At 37.8% G+C, this 24,697-nt stretch overlaps 1 protein-coding gene across 1 annotated transcript in view; it reads left to right on the forward strand.

Moving 5' to 3' along the window:
• Tmc1 (transmembrane channel like 1) overlaps positions 1-13,173 on the forward strand; it is a 121,927-nt gene extending 108,754 nt beyond the window's left edge. Inside the window, exons 17-21 of the mRNA XM_070035435.1 lie at positions 2,296-2,535; positions 6,644-6,769; positions 11,137-11,215; positions 11,314-11,365; positions 13,094-13,173. Of these exons, the coding sequence (XP_069891536.1) occupies positions 2,296-2,535; positions 6,644-6,769; positions 11,137-11,215; positions 11,314-11,365; positions 13,094-13,116 (520 nt within the window). The 3' untranslated portion in view covers positions 13,117-13,173. The remainder of the gene's footprint in view (positions 1-2,295; positions 2,536-6,643; positions 6,770-11,136; positions 11,216-11,313; positions 11,366-13,093) is intronic.
• Positions 13,174-24,697: the final 11,524 nt, after the last annotated feature.

The raw sequence follows: 24,697 nt of genomic DNA on the forward strand, positions 1-24,697 counted from the left end.
TGGCTTTGAACTTTGATCCTTGTATCTTAGCATCCTGAGAAGGTAAGATTACAGGTGTGAACCACCAATACCTGGCTAATGTTTTTAAATGAAGAAAACACATGCTATCTTGATTACAACAGAATGTCAGAAAGGTGGCAGAGAACAGGGTGATGGGATTGAGGAGAAGAGTTCTGAACATTGCTCCAACCATGTTCCACTGAATATTCTGGGTTAGGAGATTTCTCTATTCATTTTCTTACTTGATCCGATGTGAATTATTTACCTACATCCACATGGTCTTGGAGTAATAGGAAGGCTAAATAAAGGAAGAGTTGTGGGGTTTTTTTGTTTTGATTTTCATGGAAAGTCATTGCATAAAGTTAAGGAAGAATTTCATAGGGCTAAATTATCACAATAATTTTTTAACTCAGGTGATAGTATCAAATCTGGGGGAGGGATTTCGTGAGTTCACCTGGCTAATGAACTGTGAATGATAAACCAATCTTCAAGATTTAGACATTAATATACCAGGACCTATTTTTCTAGGTTATTGCTCTTTAGTCATTTGATTATAATGTCAATGTGATATTTAATTTAAAATTCATTACCAATATATGCACATAATATGTGTACAAATATTTGCTTATAGACAATGCCCATTTGTGTTCAGGAATAAGGCGACTTTAGGAATATCTAGATTTGGAATGACATGCAAAATTTTGTCTCAGATTCAATCAGGTTGCACAGAAATGAAACTCAGCCTTCAGCTCTTAGTGTCTTATGGAAAGAACATGTCCAGTGCAGGTTGGAAGACAGCTCACCTTTGCTTTAAAGACATAAACGTATGAACTGGGATTTGTTTACAACCTTGTTGGTCACAATAGAAGAGGGAGAAAAAAACAGAATCCACTCATGGCTTACAAAGTTTCCATCAAAGAGTAAGAGCTAGCTCCTGTTCCTTTATTGGCCCAAGCAAGCCGCAAAGTCCATGTGAGCTTGGTCATCTTCGTGTATTATCTCTCAGGAATTAGAATTTGGGACAGAAATTAGGACTTTGCAATTCTGACCCGCCAGCTGGTACTATCACCACTTTATCCTTTGTTTGAGTTCCAAGTCCTGTCTTAGTGTTTCATAGCAAAAGTAAATGGGGTTGTCAGTAGTTGTTTGAAACTCTACCTTTCTGTTAAAAATAACTTTTAATAACATTTTTGGTCAATTCAGTATATTAAATATCATTAAAGAACTGTTCTCTAGACTCTTACTGACAAAATAATCCAAATTGTGGCAAGGTTTTATTATTATTTTAATTGCTGAGATACTCAGCAATTAATTGCTAGCTACTCAGGAGGCAGAGGTCTGAGGATCATGGTTTGAGTCCAGTCTAGGCAGGAATGTACTTGAGGATCATATCTCCAATTAACTACTAAAGAGCCAGCAGTGAGGCTTTGGCTCAAGTGTTAGAGCACTAGCTTTGAAAAGAAAAGCAAACAAACAAAAATAAAGCACCCTGAGTTCAAGCCCCAGCACAGGTATGCACATATACACAATTGCACGTGTGCACTACACCCCCCCACATACACACAAATTATCTTTAAAAAATTAGGTGCACAAAGCAGTGGATTTCCAGGACAAGTCAAATAAGAAAGTAGGAAGATAATCTACATGCAAATGGATGCATAGAATCTGATCTTGAAAACACACAAAGCTAACTATGAATTATCAAGAAAATATCATTTATTTATAATACATATATCCATACAAATGTATCTTTCCATCAACTCTAAAATGCTATAGTTGGTTTAATGAGAAAAAGACTGGCATCAGAAAAACAAAAATGCATTTAAATGTTTTCTTATTCAACAAGCCAAAATTATTTACCCATGACAAAAACGATTGATCTAAATGTGCAGTTTATTTGAATAAAATGAATGACGTTCAGGGTCATTTTTTAGATATGTTAATGACCTGAGTATTAGGGGAAATTAGGTTCATTTTAGGAAAGGCATGAAGAAATGAAAACAATTGTAACATACTGTTTACTTTTATATTCTTATGTTTGCTAATGATACGTGGAATCAGTTCAGAGCATAATTTCTATTAAAGAATGGTGCTTACATTACCTATCATAAAGTGGGAAATGTGTGTAGAAGATGGAAATTGACTGGTTAGATTTACTTATCAGTAAGTTTGTGTGGTTCAATTCGGAAATACAGCTTCTCCCTTTGTAACAAGGCAGCATGAAATAAACAGATGCTTTCTGTCTTTGGTATGCGGTAAGATTGAACGCTAAGCAAATCTCTGTTTTCTTTCTAGGATGGGCTCCTTCTTCGCTCCTAGCCTCCCTGGCATCAATATTCTCCGGCTCCACACGTCCATGTACTTCCAGTGTTGGGCAGTGATGTGTTGCAACGTTCCTGAAGCCAGGGTCTTCAAAGCGTCCAGATCAAATAATTTCTACCTGGGCATGTTGCTGCTCATCCTCTTCCTGTCCACCATGCCTGTCCTGTACATGATCGTGTCTCTCCCGCCATCTTTTGATTGTGGTCCTTTCAGGTCTCGTGTCTTTAATTTCTTTGTTCTCTGAGCCATCGTGCTCATTTGGAGGAGGAAGCGGGGATGGCCACCTATCCCACACAGCAGACTAGTTTCTTTTTTTCTTTTTAAACAATGACATTTTTGATTGGTAGAAATGAGACTGAGTAGTCAAGATTATGCAAAGAGAGGCAAAGGAAGTCTTCGGGAGTTTCCATCCATTTTCTCATGTATAATAAAAGGGGGAGTGGTTTATGCTGTTCTAGGCACTGCCTGAGTGAAACACAGTTGGTGAGTCTGAGTTGTTTCCATAGTAAGGGATAGTGATGCTTCTGATGCTTATCATCATATCCACCGATAGCCAGCTATTCTTTTCTTTAATGTATCTCAGCAGGGGTCAGACGTCACCTTTAAAACAGAGATTGTTCAAACAAAGGAAGGAGAAACATTATCAACTACTACTAAGTATAAAGAGGATCATACTCTTTGTGATCCCAAATGTTTTATGTTAGTAAGTACTTACTATGCTCCTCAGTTTTTCTCCCCTATATGAATGAAGTCAGCAATGAAGGGTCAAGAAGGCTCTTTGATCCACGTTAAACTTTACCTTTCAGAAAGCAGAGTCCCTGGGGTCTGCAGAGTAGGACTACTTTTCCCAGAGAAACTTAAAAGTGGATCGACCACAAGTCTGCCTGAGAATGCATATGGAATTACCAGCCAGCATTCATACAGATTGAAGGGAAAGAGACCGTGAAGTCCATGTGAATAATGAACATGATGCTGGGGCCACATTGTGTTTACCCCTCCTCCTGTCAGGCCCCAGTGGTCGAATTAAAGTCAAAGGTTCATTGGCCACATACTTGACATTAAAGGCATTTTGTGCTCTAATGATAGCGTAAGTTACTACTTTCCTGGTAAAAGAAAGAAAATGTGTAGCCAGAAGATAGCTGGATTTCTGTCAGGATCAGGAAATCGTGTGTGTGTGTGTGTGTGTGTGTGTGTGTGTGTGTGTGTGTGTGTGTGTGTGTGTGTGTGTGTGTGTGTGTGTGTGTGTGTGTGTGTGTGTGTGTGTGTGTGTGTGTGTGTGTGTGTGTGTGTGTGTGTGTGTGTGTGTGTTTTCAAATGGACTGAAATCAATCATGCAGAGAGTGACATCTGGAGACTAAAGGTGAAATTACAGTCTTGAAGGAGACATTTTGATAAATCTACGTACAAAGTTCAAGAGATGTGTTATTATTCAAAGTCACAATTTTAAAATATGTTCAGGTTTTTAATTGATAGGCAATCATTTTCAGAAAAGCCTGGCAAAAAGCCTTAGGTGTTGAAGGATAGCTCATCATGAAAATACAGAGGTGAGTGGTTATACAAGTGCATTTAGATTTTCCATCCGACTGGGTTAGACAGGCACAAGGACTGCACAAGTTTAGTTGCTTTTCTGTTTTTCTAACCTAGACAATTTATTTTTGAATATTTTTATTATCTTTAAGTAGTTGTACAAAGAAGTTGGCATTCACCAAAGCAGTTTACAAATCTAGTACATCTTGAGCAATATCACCTCTTTCCACATTCTTACCCACCTTTGCCAAACCCACGCCTGCCCTCACTTTTCTTAGTTTTAGGGTGTTTCTTGTTGGTTATGTATATAATGTGCCTTGATCTGGGTCATGAATTCAACATCTTCATCCCCCTTCAACCTACACTCTCCCTTCTATTTCTCAATTCTGTGGTATGTACTAATTAATTCTTACAGGTTTTCAAGGGCTCCATGTCGCAAACTGTGAGCATACTATCTGACTTTCACCAAATTTAGGTAATCTCAGTACATGGCTCTCTATTTTGAGATTAAGGAAATTTAATTTTGGGGGGGGGAATCTCTGGGAAGGAGCATGTCTAGTCTACTTAGTCATTTTCTTTCACATTCTTGAAAAAAAGGCAATGTTTCTTTGTCTGCACAAGAGTTTGAAAAGTCTGTTCTGCTCTAGAAATGAGAAGCATGTTATTTTTGCTTTTTGTCTCTACAAACTCTACACGGACTGATTAGTCTCAAGTGTCTGCTAAAGGTTGCCTGATCTCTTATGGGTTGGGGAGAAGGTTGGTAAAGATGAATTTGAGGTAGATTAAGTTGCAGATATTTCCAAATGCCATGCGTATTGACCCTTTATGCACACAACAAATTTTTGAGAATATTATTCCAATGACTATTAAATGGGTTTACCTCAAATAGTTGGACAACTTAAAAATTATTTCTTTGATCTCCAGGTTAAGATGATTTTAATTGTTCTGTCATAGTTCCCAACACTTGATACCCTTTTCACTTTTTTTTTTTTTGTCAGTTATAGGGCCTGAACTGTGGGCCTGGGCTCTGTCCCTCAGCTCTTCAGCTTAAGGCTAGAGCTCTACTCCTTGAGCCACAGTGCCACTTCCCCTTCACTTTTTGTCAATAATTCTGAACAATTTCTGGTTCCCTAGGATGTGTGTGTGTGTGTGTGTGTGTGTGTGTGTGCGCGCGCGCACGTGCGCATGTACACACACTGATATTAGGGCTTAAACTCAAGGCCTGGGCCTACCAAGGTGGCACTCTACCAGCTGAGCCAAAGCTCCACTTCCAGGTTTTTAGTGGTTAATTGGAAATATCATTCTCATGGATTTTCCTGCCTGGGCTGCCTTTGAACTGTAATCCTCAGATCTCAGCCTTTGAGTAGCAAGGTTCATAGTTGCTAATTACCAATGCATGGAAATTTCCTAGGTTTTGACACATATTGTGGCATTTCAATCCTTATGTGTTTTCACCGTGTTGCAAAAATTATATATCCCAGGCAATATGGAAATTGTAGAAATGTTGTAATATTAAACTCGTATTATCCATAATATCATAAACATGAAATAACAGCTCTGTATTTTGGTATTTATACGCCTATTTTCCTTTTACATAGATCTTTTATAAATAACTGAGATCATGCACTAGGGACAATGAAAGTCATATGGTGTTACTACAATACTTGTTTGTTTCTCTCCAGATTTGTAATTTATGAAGAAAACAAAAAAAAATGAAGCTAAATGCAAGCCCAAAGACCTGTGACTACTTAGACTCACTCTTGTCTGATGAGAGAAAATACTAATTTGATCAGTAGAAAAGAAAAAAATTCTCTGGGGCTTATGGGTCATGTCCATTTAGCAACTGAAAAGAAAAAAATTCTCTGGGGCTTATGGGTCATGTCCATTTAGCAACTGAAAATGTTTAGACATTAAAAAACAAAGGAGAACTAAGTACCATATTAAGTGTTAAACTTTTACTCTAAGTACACAGGATTGTTTGAAATACAAAAAACAAATCACTACTGAAAAATCACAACTTTTTATAGTAGGGTTAATGCACGTACACAGAAAAGTCACTTCTAATGATTATTCTGTTATAACATGACTTTATATTAAGTTAAAACATCCTGCTTTGACTTTGATAGCTTAAAGGAATTATTCTCCGATAAACTTAACAGGTCTTTGTTGGTTTTCATTTGGGGCCCTGTAGCAGAAGGAGCACTGAAGGTCAAGGGCAAATTATTCAGAAAACTGCTAGCATCCTTGGTGAGGGAGGTCTGGTGGAAAACAGGATGGAAACTATTGCATGGAAACAGATAGTTGATTTTATTTGTGGCTTTTCTTCCACCAGGCTATTTCTTGTGCTCATTTCCAAAACCAATTAAAAATTGAGTACTGTGTGTTCACTTCAAACAAGTATAGCTAGCTGAGGGGCAGCCTTACAAGCTCTGCGTGAAATATATTTCAATTAAAACCCTTAGCAATGAAATATGGAAATATCTAATCTGCGGTTCATTTCTTAGCAACTTGGACCATGTTGCATGATGGGAAAAGACTTCTCAACTCTTATTCGTATGTTGAAGGGATTAAGCTGAAATATCAGCAGATGTAGCTTCTATCAGATTCTCAACCCAAGGGTTCTGAGGCAGGTTTTGAGAAATATTTCCAATTTGTTTGCTGTAGCCAGGACTTTCCCATTTGTTTTAAATAGACACACACACACACACACACACACACACACACACACACACACACACACACACACACACACACACATCCTCTCTTTGTCATTCTTGTTTTTTTCCCCTCACAGTGGCAAAAACAGAATGTTTGAAGTCATTGGTGAGACTCTAGAGAATGACTTCCCAAGCTGGATGGCAAAAATTTTGAGACAGCTTTCCAACCCTGGACTAGTCATCGCTATCATTCTGGTGATGGTGTATGTATCTCCTCTTCTCATAGAAAGACTCTTCTGGGCTCCTTTTACCTTTCAACCTTCTCTCTCTCTCTCTCTCTCTCTCTCTCTCTCTCTCTCTCTCTCTCTCTCTCTCTCTCTCTCTCTCTCTCTCTCCCTCCTACTGTGTCTTTCTAGCTTTCTTTCCCCCTCACTATCTCTCTCTCTCTCTTTCACTGTCTCTGACTCTCTGTCCCTTTCTAACTCTGTCTGTCTCTGTCTCTATGTCTCTTTGGGTCTCTCTGTCTGTCTCTGTCTCTCTGTCTCTCTGTCTCTGTCTGTCTGCCTATATTACTGACTGTTGTCTGTCTGTCTGTCTGCCTGCCTGCCTGTGTCTTCCTTCCTGCAAGGGGTGTACTGTAAGATCACCAAATTCAGCACTGATTACATGATGGTGGGAGCTGAAATTCCTGAGCTGTGTGCTGATGCTATTGGATGTAATTCCCAGCCATCTGCATCTGTCTTTGCTTTCCCAGGATTATAAGATTTGTTCCCAAGTAACCAAAATAATTTTCTGTAAACAACTAAAGCAAGGGAAACATAAATGCTAAAAGCTAAATCTAATCGGCACATTGAGCTTTCCTCTGACAGCATGTCTCCCACCTCTTGTCCATAAAGCAGATGGCTGTGAATATACAGAAATAATGAGTCTCTAAGTTAATGTTCCCCTCAGGGGCCCTAAGGGTTATATTTTAGGCCGAAAGGCCTAAAGGTTCTTGAAAATAGTTCCACTGTTGTTCTTAGAGACCTGTCAATAGCTATGTGACCATGATAATGAAATCAGAGCGCTAGAGGGTGTGGGGATTCAAAGTGAGAAGTGATTTCCAAAGAGGAACATCGCAGGCTTTGGTTCCCATACAGCTTTCATTCATTCTAACTCTTGATCACAATAGCTAAACTTACATAAAAGCCCATTTCTTTCAATCCCCCCTCCCATCCCCTATCCCATCTCAAATGAGAATTCTGACGTTGCCATTGCTTCCCGTGAAGGCAGGCAATTAGTAAGCCTCTTCCAGGACAGGATATCTCAGGAACAAAGTTGATGTACAAAGCTGGGCTCGTTTACAGAAAAGCAACACAATGGTAGGCGAGAAAGGAAACTTTCAGTGGTGTGAAGTACAGGAACGAGGATTCAACATCCTCTGAAGATCATGAGGAGAGGAGCCATTTCCTTCAGTTTTATACATCAAGCAACTGACATACAAGAATGAAGTTGTTTTTCTTAAGCAATGAAGATAATGCTATAGTAACGTGGGAATCAAAACAGACCCTTTTGCCAGGTGCTGGTAATCTTAGCTACTCAAGAGGCTGCGATCTGAGGATCATGGTTCAAAGCCAGCCCAGGCTAGAAAGTCCCTGAGACTCATCTCCAATTAACAACCAGAAAGATGGAAGTGGTGCTGTGGCTCAAATTGGTAGAGTGCTAGCCTTGAACAAAAAGATCCTCAAGGATAGCATCCAAACCCTTAGTTCAAGCCTCACAATTGACAAAAAGAGAAGGAAAGGGAAAGGAAAGGAAAGGGAAGGAAAGGAAAAGCAAAAGAAAAAGGAAAGAAAAAGAAAAAGGAAAGGAAAGGAAAGGAGAAAAGAAAGGAAAGGAAAGGAAAGGAAAGGGAAAAGAAAATCCTTTCTGTATGAATCCAAGGCTCACTCTTATACTACAACACCTTCTATGCAAGAGCTAATAACCATAAGAATAATTGAACAGTAAAATGGATTACTATTGTTTATTGCCAAACCTTGATGATGAGATATTATTAAGAATCTAGTAGCAAGTCTCTGGTGCAGATGTGTTGCAGAATGATGTGCTGAATATGGCATGCTTACCAGATGTTCCTTGAAGGGAAAATCTTGCTCCCCATTTCACCACACAATAGCTTATAAGAGCATATTAATAGCTGTCCTGTGACATTTGGCCATCCAAGCCTTTCCGTAGTATAAATGAAATTGAGTTTAAACATGCAATACAAAAATCAAATTTGTTATAATATGATTAATTTGCTGAAAGCAATTTTTTTTCTTAAGCCAAGGAGCAACATTGTTCAAAGGTCAATCTCTATGGCTAGTGTGAATTTCCACAAAAACCTGAAGAGGTTGGCTTTATTAATCAGATTATAAATAGTCCATGGAAAAATTGCCCCAAGTAAAGCAGCTAATAGGTAGAAATGAGACATGGCTCTTTTCACTCTTGTTTCTTATTCTTCTACTCATTTGTACCTCCCGTCAGTGTTTAGAGCAGTTACTAGGTATACTTTAGACCCACGGCATGCATTTCTTAAAGGGTCAAAATAGTATGTATTTTAGACCAACAGGTGAAAATGAGGATATTATATATGAAAACTTAGGTAAACATTTAAATAAGTAAAAATATTCTTAGGACATGGGAAATAAAAACAGTCTGGGTAAGCCCCTGGGTGACTCAACCCTTAGCACTGTAACAAACAAGAGGGAGAAAGAGGGACTGGGAAGGTGGCTCAGTGGTAGAGTGCTTGCCTTGTATGCATGAGACCCTGGGTTCGATTCCTCAGCACCACATAAGCAGAAAAGCTGTGGGTGCTGTGGCTCAAGTGGTAGAGTGCTAGCCTTGAGCTGAAGAGCTGAGGGATAGTGCCCAGGCCCAGAGTGAAGAGAGAGGGGGGCGGAGGGAGGGAGGTGGAAAAAGAAAAAAGGAAAGAGAACACAAAAAGGTAATAGTCGAGATCTAGATTTGGCATCAAGGCCATAGTTTGCCAATCCTTGATAGAGACAGTCAGAGGAAAGTGGACAGCATCCCTACTTTAATCGCTGTCTACAAAGGTTGACTTTAGCCTTGAGCTTCTAATTTAAAAGCAAAAATTCAGTTTATTACTGATTTGATTTTATTCAAATCTGGAGGTCTCCTGGGCCCCCTAGAGTTGGCTAGGATTTCTATGACCTTTAATTAGAAAATGTTACAAACAGGTGGAGTGTTGTTCTCAGCTCTTCAGCTCAAGGCATGAGCTCTACTGCTTGAGCTACAGCACCACTTCTGGTTTTCTGAGTGGTTTTATTAGAGATAAGAGTCTCACAGACTTTCCTGCCTGGGTTGGCTTTGAACCGTGATCCTCAGATCTCAGCTTCCTGAGCAGCTAGGATTATAGGCTAACAGGTTGAGTTTTACCAGTGGACTATATTAATCCTGCTTGGACATTTTTCAGGTATCTGAGTGGAATTCAGGTCAGGTTTCTGTAGTCAGTGTTGTTCTTTGGAGAAGGAAAGTGATTTTTGAGGAATATTCATTTAAGATGCATTATAAAACAGAAAAAAGGTTAAGGATAGATAGAAAATTCAGAAATAAAAGAGACCATCACTCTAAATATCCAGGGACTTTTCTTTATAAATCTCTCTCTTTCTTTCTGTCTCTCGCTTTCTCTCCCTCCCTCCTTCCCTCTCTCCCTCCCTCCCTCTCTATTCTATCTCTTTCACACACACATATATACACATTTATTGAGCACTTATTCATGCTAGACATTACCCCTGATGCTTTCATGTAGGCAATTTCAGTTAGTCATGTAAGAGATACACAAACCCACTCAGACCATATCAGTAAATTTGCTACTTGCACCAGATGGCTCATAAAGGATATTATCCAGCATGTTAGTAAGTAGGAGAAATGTGTTCAAGATACAGTTACTTGCAACAAAGAACAAAGTCAGTTACCTTCTTCAAATGTTAACTGCATTTTGTTCATGTTGCCTCAAGAGAAAAGGAACATATTTACTTTTTGCAGAATTGCTGGGCTGGCATTTACTCTTTCCAAAAATGTAAATGTCATTGACAAATCCAAAAATATACCTTTATAAAACATCTTTGGGGAAGGGAAAGGGGGAGGAGATATGAAAACAATGCAGTCTATAGAAAAAAAAACAAGGCTCCGCTTATGAAGATTGCAGTTTTAGTTGTCAAGACTAAAGGAGGGAATTTCAGGCAGAAAGCCGTCCCCATTTTGATTCAACATATTTTCCCAAGCTTCAGTAGACTTTCTGTTTCCTTGGATGTCACTGTCATCAATTTAAAACATTGCTTCTCATTATAATTTACACTGATGTAAATAAACTTCCCAGAGAAAGCTGATAATAAGGGTCAGGGTGGAGTAGTAGACAGAAGTGTGGATTTAGGAGTCTTTGGACCAACTCTAAACCTTCATCCTACCCTCTGCAATTGTGCATGTGCTTCCTATACCTCCTTAGACCTCATTTTTTTAATCTACAAAATTAGATTTGGAGTAGGAAATACCTTAGTGTCCACTCTCATGATAAGGACTATGCTGTAAGTGGAAATTTAAGAAGAGCCTTGCAGACACCACCATCATTTTTATTTTGTTTTTCATGTAGCTTGGCCATCTATTATCTCAATGCAACTGCCAAGGGCCAAAAGGCAGCAAATCTGGACCTGAAGAAGAAGATGAAACTGGTAGGATACGGTTGTTTTAAAATCACTGTCTTTGTTGCTGTTACACAGTTGAAAAGACTGGGAAAGCTAATTTGGTTGTGTTCTTTCTTACCATGTAGCAAGCTTTGGAGAACAAGATGAGAAACAAGAAGATGGCAGCCGCAAGAGCAGGTTGGAGCTGATGGCATTGTCAGCGCTGATTTTCTTACTAACAAGTGATGCTTCCTCTTGCTTTATTCTTCACATCAGGCATTTGACAGCAAGGGGCCTTATTGTTTCTCATCAGTCATTCCACACTCCTCACTGTCTATGTCTGAACCCATCACAAAGCATCACATTCATGGAGTTGATTTCCTTTCCATGGTAGGAGAGAGAGGATGGGAAAGAGAGAGAAGGAGAGGGGAAGAAAAGAAGAGAACGGGGAAGGGAACATTGAATAATGCAAATTTAATAGTGCTTAAGAAAAATGGACCTTAAAAACTGACCAAAAATGGTAAAAACCTTCCTCTAACTTATACAAATAGCAAATGGGATTAGTGCTCATTTGGACTATTTTTATACATGGAAAGAAATTTTGGGACATTCTCCGAAGGGTCCTCCTCTGCTTCATCCTAATTGGTGGTAGAAAGCATTTCTAACCTGCTAGCCTTTCTTTATTCAACCTCTGTCATTTTTAAATATAGTTAGACCTGCAGCTGCAGTGTTTGCATCTGAAGATCCAATGAACTGCCTTTTGAAAATGTTTGGGTCATTGTGCCATCATTATTGTCTAAATGTTACAGTGGCACAGCTTAGCTTGTCTATCTTTGAGTGGGGGAAAGAGTCTTGGACAAGTCTCCTGCAGAGATCGGGAGGGATTGGCTATATTCAAATTAGTAGATTCCTATTTGCAAAAGCTAATAATGTGCCTTGAGCCCTATGTGACAGAGACAATTAAGCAAATTAGTCTTTTACAACTTAGCCTCCATTCCTAACCTTGTACCTTTTTACATAAGTAGAACTTTTCTCCCACATAAGTAATTTGAAAAAATCAAATGGGTTTAATTTTAAAAAGATGAACTTCTTAGAGAAATGAACAAGAGGAAGGAATAGAGATCTGACTCAAGCACCAGCTGAACAAGCTAGTCCAGTGTGCACAAGATGCTGAGTCTAGATGAAACAAACACACCAAACCAAAACAACAAAATAACAATAAATCCCAAACAAAAACAAAAAGAAAACAAAAATAATAAGCAAACAATAACAAAGAGGGAGTAGTAGTATGTATGAATTCAGTCCACTTCTAATTTTATGCTTAGAATATGCTCAGTTCTGAACTTATTTCTCTGTGATATGCACAGTTCCATATGTCCTGATTAGCAGTATTTAGCTCCTTCGGGGATAAGGGATTAGAAGCATGCATCTCACACATACTGTTTTAGAATATTGCCTTATCAAATTAGTGCTTGGAGTAGTGAGTGGAAAATTCTGACTTCTCAAACTCAAATTCTGCTCAAGACTCATCATACTCTTTATTGTTAAAAAATGATAGCATCATGCTGTAGGATGCTATTTATCTGATGTTTTGCCATGAGGTGCTGTCACTCTGTGAATGTCTACCATATTCTGTGAACAATGAGGGAATCTTAACTTAAAAATCTGGAAAGAAGATCCATTATCTATATGATAATTATGGTAACCAATAGGTACAGCCTTCATTCTTGTTTCTTTAGAATTTGAGAAGACTTAGTAAAACAAGAAATATAGAAATATTCTTCTTAGTACAAAATGATAACTATTGTTGCAGAATGGATCACCTCTGGGATAATATAAATTTCAGGATATATTAAAGGCTAAAATTTTGTTTGACTCTTCTTCAATTCTCATCCCTCCCCCCTCCCCCACCCTCTTTTTAAACAGCTGCAGCTGCTGGTGGGCAGTAACCTTCACAGATACCGGAGGGTGCAGAAGTCTTCCTTACCTTCCTGCTTAAATGAATGCACGGTATAAAGACCTAAAGAACAAATGTTGGAGAGTTACAGCTGCTCCATTCTGATGCTCAGGGCTTATCAAGCACACAGGGTCCAACACGGAATCACCCATCTTTCTCCAGCTAGGATCCTCATCTTCTTCCCATTTAAGGATTTGTCAGAGAAGCAACCATCTTCTCCCCTGGATGTTTCTGAGCCTTTTATCCAAGCAAACTGAGTTTAATAGTAAGTGTGATCCAATAAGTGTAGGTTACCGAGTATATTTGGTAATTGAACTTTCAACTTACATATTGGTTCTGCCATCGTTTTCTTGAATTATGAGAACAAATATGTGACCTTCTGCTCTCCTCTAACTTAAGTAATCATTGCCATCATGTATTAACTTGCTTTTGGAACCAATTCCTTTTCCTTTTATTTAAACTTTCTCCCCAATGTGATTCCCCACAAATATATACTCACAACCTTTTGACGGGTTGTTGAATTGAGTATGGAAAGCAATAGACATTTTAAATAAGAAAATCCTGTTTTAGTTAGGATTTTTTGATCAACCCAGGGTCCAAAAACGTATCTTACTTTGAGGAGACACATGGGTCTTAAATGATCCAACCAGTTTATAAGTTTAAAAAGAATAAAGAAATAAAAATTAATAAGCACTAGACGTGACTGCTGTCACCTTGTGGTCTGCTCAGTTGGCCTCCAGTTAGCATATTCTGTGGTTTTCAGTTCCAGTAATCTATCATTGTTCTTGCCTTCTTTGTTAAGGGAGGTTTAATGGATGGATTTGTTTAGTGCATCGATGTGTTTAAGCATGATTAATTTTGTACCATTGGAGTTGACTTTGGTGAGTAGTACTCCATGCCCTCCTATTCCTCTGCTGTGGCCTCTGCTGCATCTCCTAAATTTACAGCATCCCTCTCCAGAGCTTAGCCAATTTGCCTGCCATTTGACTTTCAGGTTCTGGTTACCATTTGAATTTCTTCTTCTCCTCATTCTTCCACTGAGAAAAAGAATGGTCACTGGTTCCTCTGTCAATGAAGACTTCCTTTCTTTACTTACCTTGTCCAGATTTACTTCCATTTCCAACTCTATCATGCCCTCCATGACTTCTTTGGATTCTTTGGCCTCCAGTTTCTTAATTTGATTAATTTCCATATGATTTGACATGGGCCTTTATTGTTTCTTGTTTGTACGAGTCCTGTTTGCTATCCAGTTTGTAAGCTCTTTATGAGCAGGGGTCCTATCTTCTTACTCTTTTATATGCCTAGAATAGTGCTGTGCACTGGAGAAATGCTTGTGGATTCAATTGAATGAATTTAACTTAAGGCAGCTGTATTGTGAATCAGAACTTCTGTGATTTGCATAAGAAATGTTGCTATGATGTAAGGAACTGATTAGCTATCAATGGGCTTGATTTATTGTTTGTAGGTTATAAGGCACATGACTAAATAAAGCGAATATTAATTTATACTTGTACCATCCGTGCATTGTGTGGTAATAAGTTCAGATAATTTATTATGTTGTCAAATACAGGAGGTGTTTTTGATCTATTTCATAAGGATGATGAGATAAGACATGTATTTCTAAAAGTGTTCATCTCCTAAAGGTGAACTTTTACTTTTATTTTATTATAATTATTTTTTGTTGGTCATGGGGCTTGAACTCGAGGCCTGGGGACTGTCTCTGAGCTCTTTTGCTTAAGACTAGCACTCTACCACTTTGAGCCATAGTTCCACTTCTGCCTCTCTGGTTGTTAATTGGAGATAAGAGTCTCACAGACTTTCCTGCCCAACCTGGTTTCAAACCATGTTCCTCAGATCACAGTCTCCTGAGAAGCTAGGATTACAGGCATGAGCCCAGCATGGTGAACTTTTAGAACAAATGTTAATGTTATAAATGTTCAGACAGTATATACCAGCTATCAATGTCTCTATAAGTAAATGCACAATTTGGAATTTGATAGCAGCTAAATATTTCCTTGATTTATGCTTAATCTTTTTTAGAAATGTTGAACTTTTCAGTCTCCAGAGAGATGTTGCAAACATTTTTTTCAAACATTTCTGTATGACTACAGAGACAAAGGTCTTAAACAGTGATTGTTGCATCCAAAGCTATTTTGAATAGGCTTCTACTAGGAAGATTGGATTGCTATGATTTATTTCTATATTGTTTTTCACATGCATATCAATTAAATTTGTGAGGAAAAATTGGAAGGCAAAGAAATGAATCTAGACCAAGGATTTTAATCTTTGTGAGAGGAATTAAGAAGTCTGACAAGCTGGGTGCTGGTGGCTCATATCTGCAATCCTAGCTACTCGGGAGGCTGAGGTCTGAGGATCACGGTTCAAAGCCAGCCTGGGCAGGAAAAGCTGTGAAACTCTAATCTCCAATAAACCACTCAGAAAACTGGAAGTAGTGTTGTGGCTCAAGTGGTAGAGTGCTAGCCTTGAGCTGAAGAGCTCAGGGATAGCACTCAGGGCCAGAGTTCAAGCCTCATGACCAACAAAAGTCTCTTATAAAGGGTTGCTTTGACTACTTTTCTTTGGATGGCCCTGCTGCTTTTCCATGATTAGATTTGATGACTCAATGTTTATGAGTAAAGGAAACAAATCTATCCATTTCACCTCATCTTGGATATTAGATATTATATGACAAACATTTTCTTCATTCATACCATAAAAATTCTCATATAAACCCTTTTGATTATTTAAAAATGCTTAGTAGTGGCTAATTAATGCTAACAAACTTATCAATTTTAATAGAAGAAATGGATAGGAAAAACATTCAGACTAACTTCTGATAACACTTTGATATATTTTTTCAGACTCACAATCATTTATACACAATTTTCATAAATAGATTCAATCCCATGGTGCATCTAGTTTTATAGATTTTTTTATTTAGTATATTATAATCTAATATAAATGACTTTGGGGACATTTTTAATGAACACAAAATGTTTCTTAATATTATTATAGCTTGGTTAGTATATTCTGTAGTTATTCATGTAGGCTAATTTATTTAAAGATTAAATATTAATTTCCAAGCCCTATACACCTAAAACAGACAAAACAAGATATTGTGACATGCATTTCCAGTTTTATTTTTCTTAAATATGTTGTTCATGTGGTTATCAATCATGTTTTTACTATTGTTAATGTCTTGGCAGGTTGAAAATAAACTATAAATGATTCATATAGGCATCTGCTTCTAAGGAACAAAAACCCTAGCTTTTGTTCCTATTTTTTGAATTATCTGATTCTTACACACATTTTAGAATTTAGAATTGTATCAGGAACACTATGAAAAATCAATTTCAGAAACTTGTGTGTATGTGGGGAAATCAAGTGGTACTGTGTTCCTGGTACTAGGAAGACCTTTTTGGAAGGGTCTTAGCATCACATTCAGGGTCAAGCTGACTGGTAAGTAAGTTCCAACAGTGTGCATACAGCTGAGCAAAGCCAAGGAATACCTGCTCGATTCCGAGAGGTCTGGCTTTGCCTTCTTCCTTAGCAATAGCAGGAGCACATCCATGACTCCCATTTTCCTTTCTAATTGAACTGAAGACAACATGAATGGATTTTATAAGGCAACCATTCTTTCAACAAGTCGGGTTGCACTACCTCTAGACTGAGAAGATTTTGCAGTGTCAGACATGGTACTAGGTTCTGGAGCCTATTTTTCTTTATATAACCATGATATAAAATGAAATAAATAAATGCATGAGGAAAAAATCCCAGAATCCACTCATGATAAGGACATCATGAGAAAGTAAAATAAAGTCGATGATAGTTTCAGCTGCTCTACCAGGTGATAGGCAAGCTTGTCTGACAGGAATACACCGAGATTGAGATACACTGAGGCCACTCTGGTCTGGTTGACCAGAGTCTACTTCTATAGTGTTTGTAAGGCCCCAAGCAGTGTGGGAAGGGCATTATCAAAGACTGAATGATCACAACCTAGGTAGTCGTGTTACTTAACACTCTGCTTGTGGGAAGGACATTATCAAAAAGACTGAATGATCACAACCTAGGTAGTCGTGATACTTAACACTCTGCTTTTTGTTTTTTTCAAATTTAATTTATTTATTTATTGTATGTTTTTAATTGTAAAAATGCTGTACAGAGGGGTTACAGTTACATGAGCAAGGTAATGAGTACATTTCTTATCGAGCATTGTTGCCTCCTCCTTTGATTTCCCCTACCATTCCTTCCTTCCCACCTTCACAACTACACCCCTTCACCCCCCTGAAGTTGTAAAGTTTGTTTTCAACACAGTGCATTGTTACAATGGGTCAACCTGTATCCTTATTTAAGCATTTTGTTTATTCCCTTCCCCTCCCTGAATTAGAGAAGTTGTATATACAAGATGCAGGGCACCGACATCAAATATAGTGAAAACATTTTGTTGGTCATGGGGTTTGAACTCTGGGCTTGGGCGCTGTCCCTCAGCTCTTCAGCTCAAGGCTAGTGCTCTACCACTTGAGACACAGCGCCACTTCTGTTTTTCTGGTGGTTTATTGGAGATAAGAGTCTCAAGGACTTTCCTGCCTGGGCTGGCTTTGAACCTCAATCCTCAGATCTCAGTCTCCTGAGAAGCTAGGGTTATAGGTATGAGCCAGGGAATACCTGGCTTAATTTTATTTTTTATTGTAAAGGGCTATGTTTATATACAGAGGGGTTATGGTTTATATACAGGGCTATGGTTTGTATACAGATATACAGAGGAGTTATAGTTATATGAGTCAGGTATTGAGTGCATTTCTTTTTGAACAGTGTCACCCCCCTTTTTATCCCCACACGATGCTTTTTGCACAGAAATAAACATCATTTTAAATTGCTGCAAGAACTAGCTAGTGGTGCCAAGGATGTAAAGGAACATGTTATACACTGTTGGTGTACAAAATGTTTTATTTTACATAGCTTTTGCTATTTCCAACTTGGAATGGATCTGCAATAGGTACCAAGCATTATACTTAGTTCTGCTAATTATTGTGGACCTAATGCTCCCAGATCTTCTGAGTTTGAAAAAGAATGTAGAAACCTGGATTGTTGTAAGATATATTACTACAGTTGAACATTAGCACTAGTATAAAGCCATACTAATAAGGTCTACTGGCAAGATGATGTATAAAGATCAGCAGTGGTTATGCTGATATTTCTGATATTAGAAGTGCTTCCCACAAAAAGCCCATTTCTGCACAGTCTGAGACTATTGGTCAAGGCAAATTTCTTTTCCTACGAAAAGAAATGAAATAATTTCTTTATACCTTACTACCCCCCCACAAAGGAGCAGGATCTGAGCCTGGCTTTCCACATAGGTTACCACAAGGTGGAGCTAAAACTGTTCTCTTTTAAAAAGTCTTACAATGAGACCCAGAGAAAGTAATTAAGGGAAATTCTTCAACTATTATCTGGTACCAACTTAAGATATCTCCTGCTGAGATTTCTGTGTGACTTGCTTTTGTGTCTTTCTAAATGCCAGATCAGAAAACAAGTCACACACACAGCATAAATTCATGTGATGTTTTACTTATTTTTAACCTATTACTGCTGAGGTAAAGGCTCCAGAAGAACAGAGCTAATGGAGACACCATAGGTCAGCAATTCAAGGCTTAAATTTAAAATAAAATATAGGTAAAAGAAGAAACTCGTGTCTGCAGGCTGAGAAGCTAAAATCACCATTTCCAGTTTAGGATCATGTCATTTTCACAGGTTCCCAGTTTCCTTTTGCCATTACAATTGGACCTTCACTCTTCAGCTCATATACTTTGGCTTGTACAGAGATGTGGTTTGTTGTGTTTACTTGTTTTATTTCCTGGTTGTTTCTGCTCTCGGATAGTGCTTTGTTGGCTGCACCTGGACTACAGGTACTTCTATTTGTTCTGTCTTCAGATGACAACTCTCATTTCCAATCTCAGCTGAAACCAGAGCCCTCCAAATATGGCTTCCAGATCTTGACATCAGCTTTAGTACTTTACTCTTCTGTGATGCTAATATGCTACTTTAGGCTAGTTTTGGCTTTCCTGGCCAACAGGTATTGCGGGGCATATACAGACATTTTTTTTTCTGTGTATCTGCTGTGCCTGGTGCTGTTCATGCCATGACTCCCATTTTGAAAATAAAATAGGCCATTATTTTGATCCTTGTCATGTGGCAAAAAACTTTTCTATTTTGCACCTATGATGCATCACACTTGTTTTAAAGTTCAAAGTTATAAAATACATATGATTTCTTTCTTTCTTTCTTTTTTTTTGGGGGTCCGGTCATGGTACCTGAATTCTGGGCCTGGGCGCTGTCCCTCAGCTCTTCAGCTCAACGCTAGCACTCTACCACTTGAGCCACAGCGCCACTTTCCAGTTTTTTTCTTTTTGCTTATGTGGTGCTGAGGAATTGAACCCAGGGCCTCGTGCATGCAAGGCAAGCGCTCTACCACTGAGCCACCTTCCCAGCCCATACATGTGATTTCTTATGAGCTCATTTCCTTTTTGTAAAAATTGTGAGTTTTTTTTTTCCCTATGGAGAGCATTATTGTTTTCAATAAGGGTCTGGCACTTGTTAGGTAAATGCTCTGCCATTTAAGCCACATCTCTAGGTTTATTTATTTATTTATTCTAGGTTTTTTTCCACAAAGGGTCTGGTGGTTTTGCTGAGCTGGTGCTGGAATACTATCTCCTAGGTTATGCTTCTGCACAGCTGGGGTTATAGCTTAGACCCAGCATACTTGGCTTATTTGTTTGCTAACTTTTTTGCCCAGCATCCCAGGCAAAAAACTATTATCCTCCTAATCTCCACTTCCAAAAGAGTGAGAATTGCAGTGATGGACCACTGCATCTGGTCAGTAATTCCAATTTTTAGATCAATTTCTGACTTCCTAGGGGAATGTTATGCAATAATATTTCCATTTTTTTGCATTTTTTCTTTAAAGTTAGAAGTTTTTAATATAAACACAGTTGTGGGGACATTGGGGAGAAAGAGCAGCCTTTAGAGAGGAATGGTGTGATGCTGAACTCTTCCTTTAGCATGTGCTGGAGAGGTAAGTAGCTCCATGAGCAGTTGTTTGGTTTTGATTGCTTATCTGAATGTAAAGGAAGCCCCCACATCGCAAATAATTGCTTTACTCTATTAAGCTTTAATCTATTTCTGCTTAAATGGTATATTCTCTTAGACTGTGCTATTTAAACATCAGTTATGTGCATAGAGACAGCTTTCCTACAATGAGAAGATCTTGCTTCCTATCTGTTCACTGTTCACATCTACCTTCCCCAGCACCTGGACTTCTCCAATTAACAGGCATTTATTAGAATATTCAAGTTAGGCATCAATCTTATTGATCATTATGACAAACTCTTTGGTTATATCATTTTTGTTTGTATAGCAAAGGCTTTACAGTAAACAAGCAAGATGAGATAGAATATCCCTTTACATCTCTTTTCTGCTACTGCTAAAATCATTTTCTCTAAGCCTTGGTTTATTTATTACAGGAAAAACAGGAATGAATGAACGCTCATGGGAAAAGATGGGGGCAGGGGCAAAAGAAGTCACTGATTGTAGTATATTTGTAGTAGAATTTGATACAGTCAACAAATGAGCATTGTGAACTTTTGCAATGCTGAATGCATCTTAATATTGTAATTTCACAAAACAATATTTGGTCAATGAAGATCAAACAACTCAAAAAATGATGGCATTTGAATTTTCATTCTAAGAAAGAAAATATCAGGTGGAAAACTGAAAATAAAAAAGTCACAGTACAATGAGATAAAAACGGAATTCTTTAGGGCTGGGAAGATGGCTCAGTGGTAGAGTGCTTGCCTTGAATGCATGAAGCCCTGGGTTCGATTCCTGAGCACCACATAAACAGCAAAAGCCGGAAGTGGCTGTGTGGCTCAAGAGGTAGAGTGCTAGCCTGAGCTGAAGAGCTGAGGGATAGCACCCAGGCCCAGAGTTCAAGACCCACAACTGACAAAAAAAAGAAAAAGAAAGAAAAAATGGAATTCTTTAGAACCAGTTACATGTACTAGTATTTCAGGCACACGTTGTAAACTCAAAGGTGTCTGTAAATTCTACTTAACTAACATGTATATTTATCAACCTTTCATAAAATGTGATTCACATTATTGCTTGTAGAGAAAACAAAAAAATAGGGGAAATGACCTTCCTGGATAGATATATAGATTAGCAATGTTTATGGATACCACTGATAAAGAATTCAATTCTTAAAATAGAATTCTCTAGTTGTACTTGGGAGATCGATGTTAATCTATTAGAATACTTCAATAAAGAATATGCTTGAGAGAAATAAAAAGGGATAAATTTAAGGACATGTAGGAAACTATGAGAAATGTGTTGCAATGGACATTCACTTTTAAATTCCTTGAATTCAATTTCCTAGTCAGGAATTATCTTAAGCTGGTGGTACATAAAGACTTAGCAGCCTTGGGGCATCTGTTGCCAGACTCATTCTCAGGATTGAACCTGCCGTATATTCTTGCTTTCTTCTACTGAGGTCTTCGGAGTTCTTCCAGTCTAGATCCCTTAGGCTCGATCTTAGAGTCTTAATCCATTTCATGACATATTATTACCTTAAAGTAAATGCACAGATTTTTTTTTTTTTACCTGAAATTGAGTTTTGACTTATTTTGTGGAAAAGTCATTTAAGGATAGAGACATACCTCTGACAGTATCAGGGTAGAGACAAAGAAGATGTGGCCCCTTGATTTCCACAGAGGGAAATCTACAAACAGAAGTCAGTCTCCTACATGATACATAAATGGAAAGGATGGAAAAGGTTGTTTTTTTAATTTTTATTTTGTGGATTGAAGCTCCATTTTAAGGGAAGCAAAACAACATAAAATTAAATGTCAATAAAGTTACTTGACGATAAAAGTCAAAAGATAAAAAAAAATTATAGGTCTCCTGAGCAGGTAACAGCTCATAATACATTGCTTTACCAGAAGAAGGCAAAGACTAATGTTCTATATTCTCTTACTCATTGTTTGAGAAACTTTACAGGCCCTATTAAAAAGCCTTTAAAAATCTACCATTGTCCTTACAAAATCTATATTGCCCTTTAAAGTATGCTAAGAAAATTTTTATTCAACTGAGAAATTTCTTAAAAAATTACTATTGTCTGCATCTATGCTTTTACATGAGTTATATCTTACAATGTCAGAAATATCCTAACATTATGATGTGTTATTAGTTCAGAAAATTCTATAGACTGAATAGTTCTACTGGCTTTGCTTAGATTCCTGTAGGCAGCTGCAGTCAGCCAGCAGCTGTGCTGGGAATCCAAGATGGAATCTATCTCTGTCAGACAGTTGGATCTGCCTCAGAGTTTCAAGAGAATAAAAGCAGAAGCTACTTGGCCTGTTGAAACTTTGGCCTGGAACTTGTCAAAAGCCAATGCCACACAAAGAAACTTGTCAAAGCCATGATCTGGGAGAAGAGACACGACTTGTTCAAGTGAGGTCTTATAGCATTGTAATATACAGTAACACAGAAAAATTTTGCAGTCACCTTTGTAAACACAGTTGTGTTTACACAATAATACAACATTTCACCATTGTGTAATATTCAGAACAAAATATAAAGGCATACACCTTAATTAAATTAATTGCCAGGCACCGGTGGCTTATGCCTATAATTCTAGCTACTCAGGAGGCTGAGATCTGAGGATCGTGGTTCAAAGCCAGTCCAGGCAGGAATGTCAGTGAGACTCTTATCTCCAATTAACCACCAGAAAACTGGAAGTGGCGTTATGGCTCAAGTGGTAGAACGCTAGCCAGGAGATGAAGAACTCAGGGACAGAGCCCAGGCCCAGGGATCAAGCCACAACACTGATAAAATTAATTAATTAATTTTGTTTTATTTTTTAAGAGTATAACATATACACTTATCAATCACTGAAGTTTACTTACAGACATGTGTTCCACATGTTTGACTACATGTGAAGAAAGAACTACTAGATCGATTACATTTTAGGTAAAGAATCAACCAAATGACCCAAGGCTGCTATAAAATGTACTTTTTGGAAGTTTCAAATGAGGGTAAGAAATTGGTTTGAAAGTGGGGAAACCACCATGCTATATTCTCATTTGAAAATTAAGGATGATGTACTTCCCTTGTAAGACTGAGAAGGTGAAGTAGAATAACATGTATAGGTTTTTAAAAAAAGCATGTACTTAGGTATGTGTTAAGTAAATAACAGCATGGTGTGATGATTCATTGATGATGATGATGATGATGATGATGATGATGATGATGATGATGATGATGATGATGATAGTGATGATGATGACAGGCATGATGCTAATATTATTACGAATTGTTTCAGCTGATTTTGTGCCATAATAACAGAAGTCCAGAGATTGGATCACTTACAGTGAGTACAAACTTGTTTGGCTTACAGTTTTGAAAGCTGGGAAGTTCAAGATGGAGGGATCACATCTGTTCAGGACCTTGTTATATACACTATAGGAGGTATCATGTGGATAAGAGAGAGGCAGTTTAATTCATCCTTTATATGGATTCCTCTTTTGGGAAAATAAACTCATTCTTAGGATAACAATGATAATTTATTAAGAGCTCAAATCATCTCCCCCCTCTTCTCTCTCTCTCTTCTACTGAATTCAGCCCCGCAAATCATCCCTTGAAGGTCACCTCTCAATACAGTTGGAATTAAGATTAAATGTCCAAATATATAAATTTGGAGGGTTATATTTAAATGGTAGCAGTGTTGATGCTTAATTTCAGGGTTTCTCCATGTAATGGTGGGGGGAAATGAGCATTTGAGTATCTAAAACAGTAGCACCAAGGGAGATTAGCACTAGTTATAATACATACAGGCAGTGTAATAGCTGGCAGTGTAATAAAATAGATGTTTATTTTTAAAAAATCTTATCTTTTATGAAAATGAACAATAATTGGAGATGAGAGCATGTTTACTTTATTTTTTTGTATTTTTTGTTTTTCTGTTTTTTCCTTTTTGTTGCTGTTTTTTTAAATTTCTGTACCTTTTTGTCTTCTGTATAAGTTTATCTGATTTTGGGAGGGGAAGGGAAAACACAGAAATGGCGGGACAAAGGGTAAACTAATGCAGCAGTGAAATTCACGAACTTTACAACTTGAGGGGGAGGGTATTGAGAGAAAAAAACCTGGGAGAAAACAAGGGAAGCGGTGACACTGTTCAAAAAGAAATGTACTTATTACCTGACTTATGTAACTGTAACCCCTCTATATATCACTGTTACAATATAAAATCTTCCAAAAACTTAAAGAATCTTATCTTTAATTAGTTGTAGAAAGGGGTTTCAATTCTGCACGACAATTTAGGAGCACAATGCATCTTGATCAATGCCACCTCTCTTTGAATGTGCTTTATTTGATCTTTTATTGACCAAGATGGGTGTCATTTTGTCATCCATCAAAAGCAATTTGAGACACAAAGATTATGGCATGATTAATGGCTAAGAACCTTTCTTCTTTTGAGCACAAAGTCTTTAACTTAAAACTGGTACCTGTAATTGAAATGG

Source organism: Dipodomys merriami, unplaced genomic scaffold (assembly GCF_024711535.1).
Source record: "Dipodomys merriami isolate MVZ:Mamm:240054 unplaced genomic scaffold, mDipMer1.0.p SCAF_26, whole genome shotgun sequence".
NCBI classification, from domain to species: domain Eukaryota; kingdom Metazoa; phylum Chordata; class Mammalia; order Rodentia; family Heteromyidae; genus Dipodomys; species Dipodomys merriami.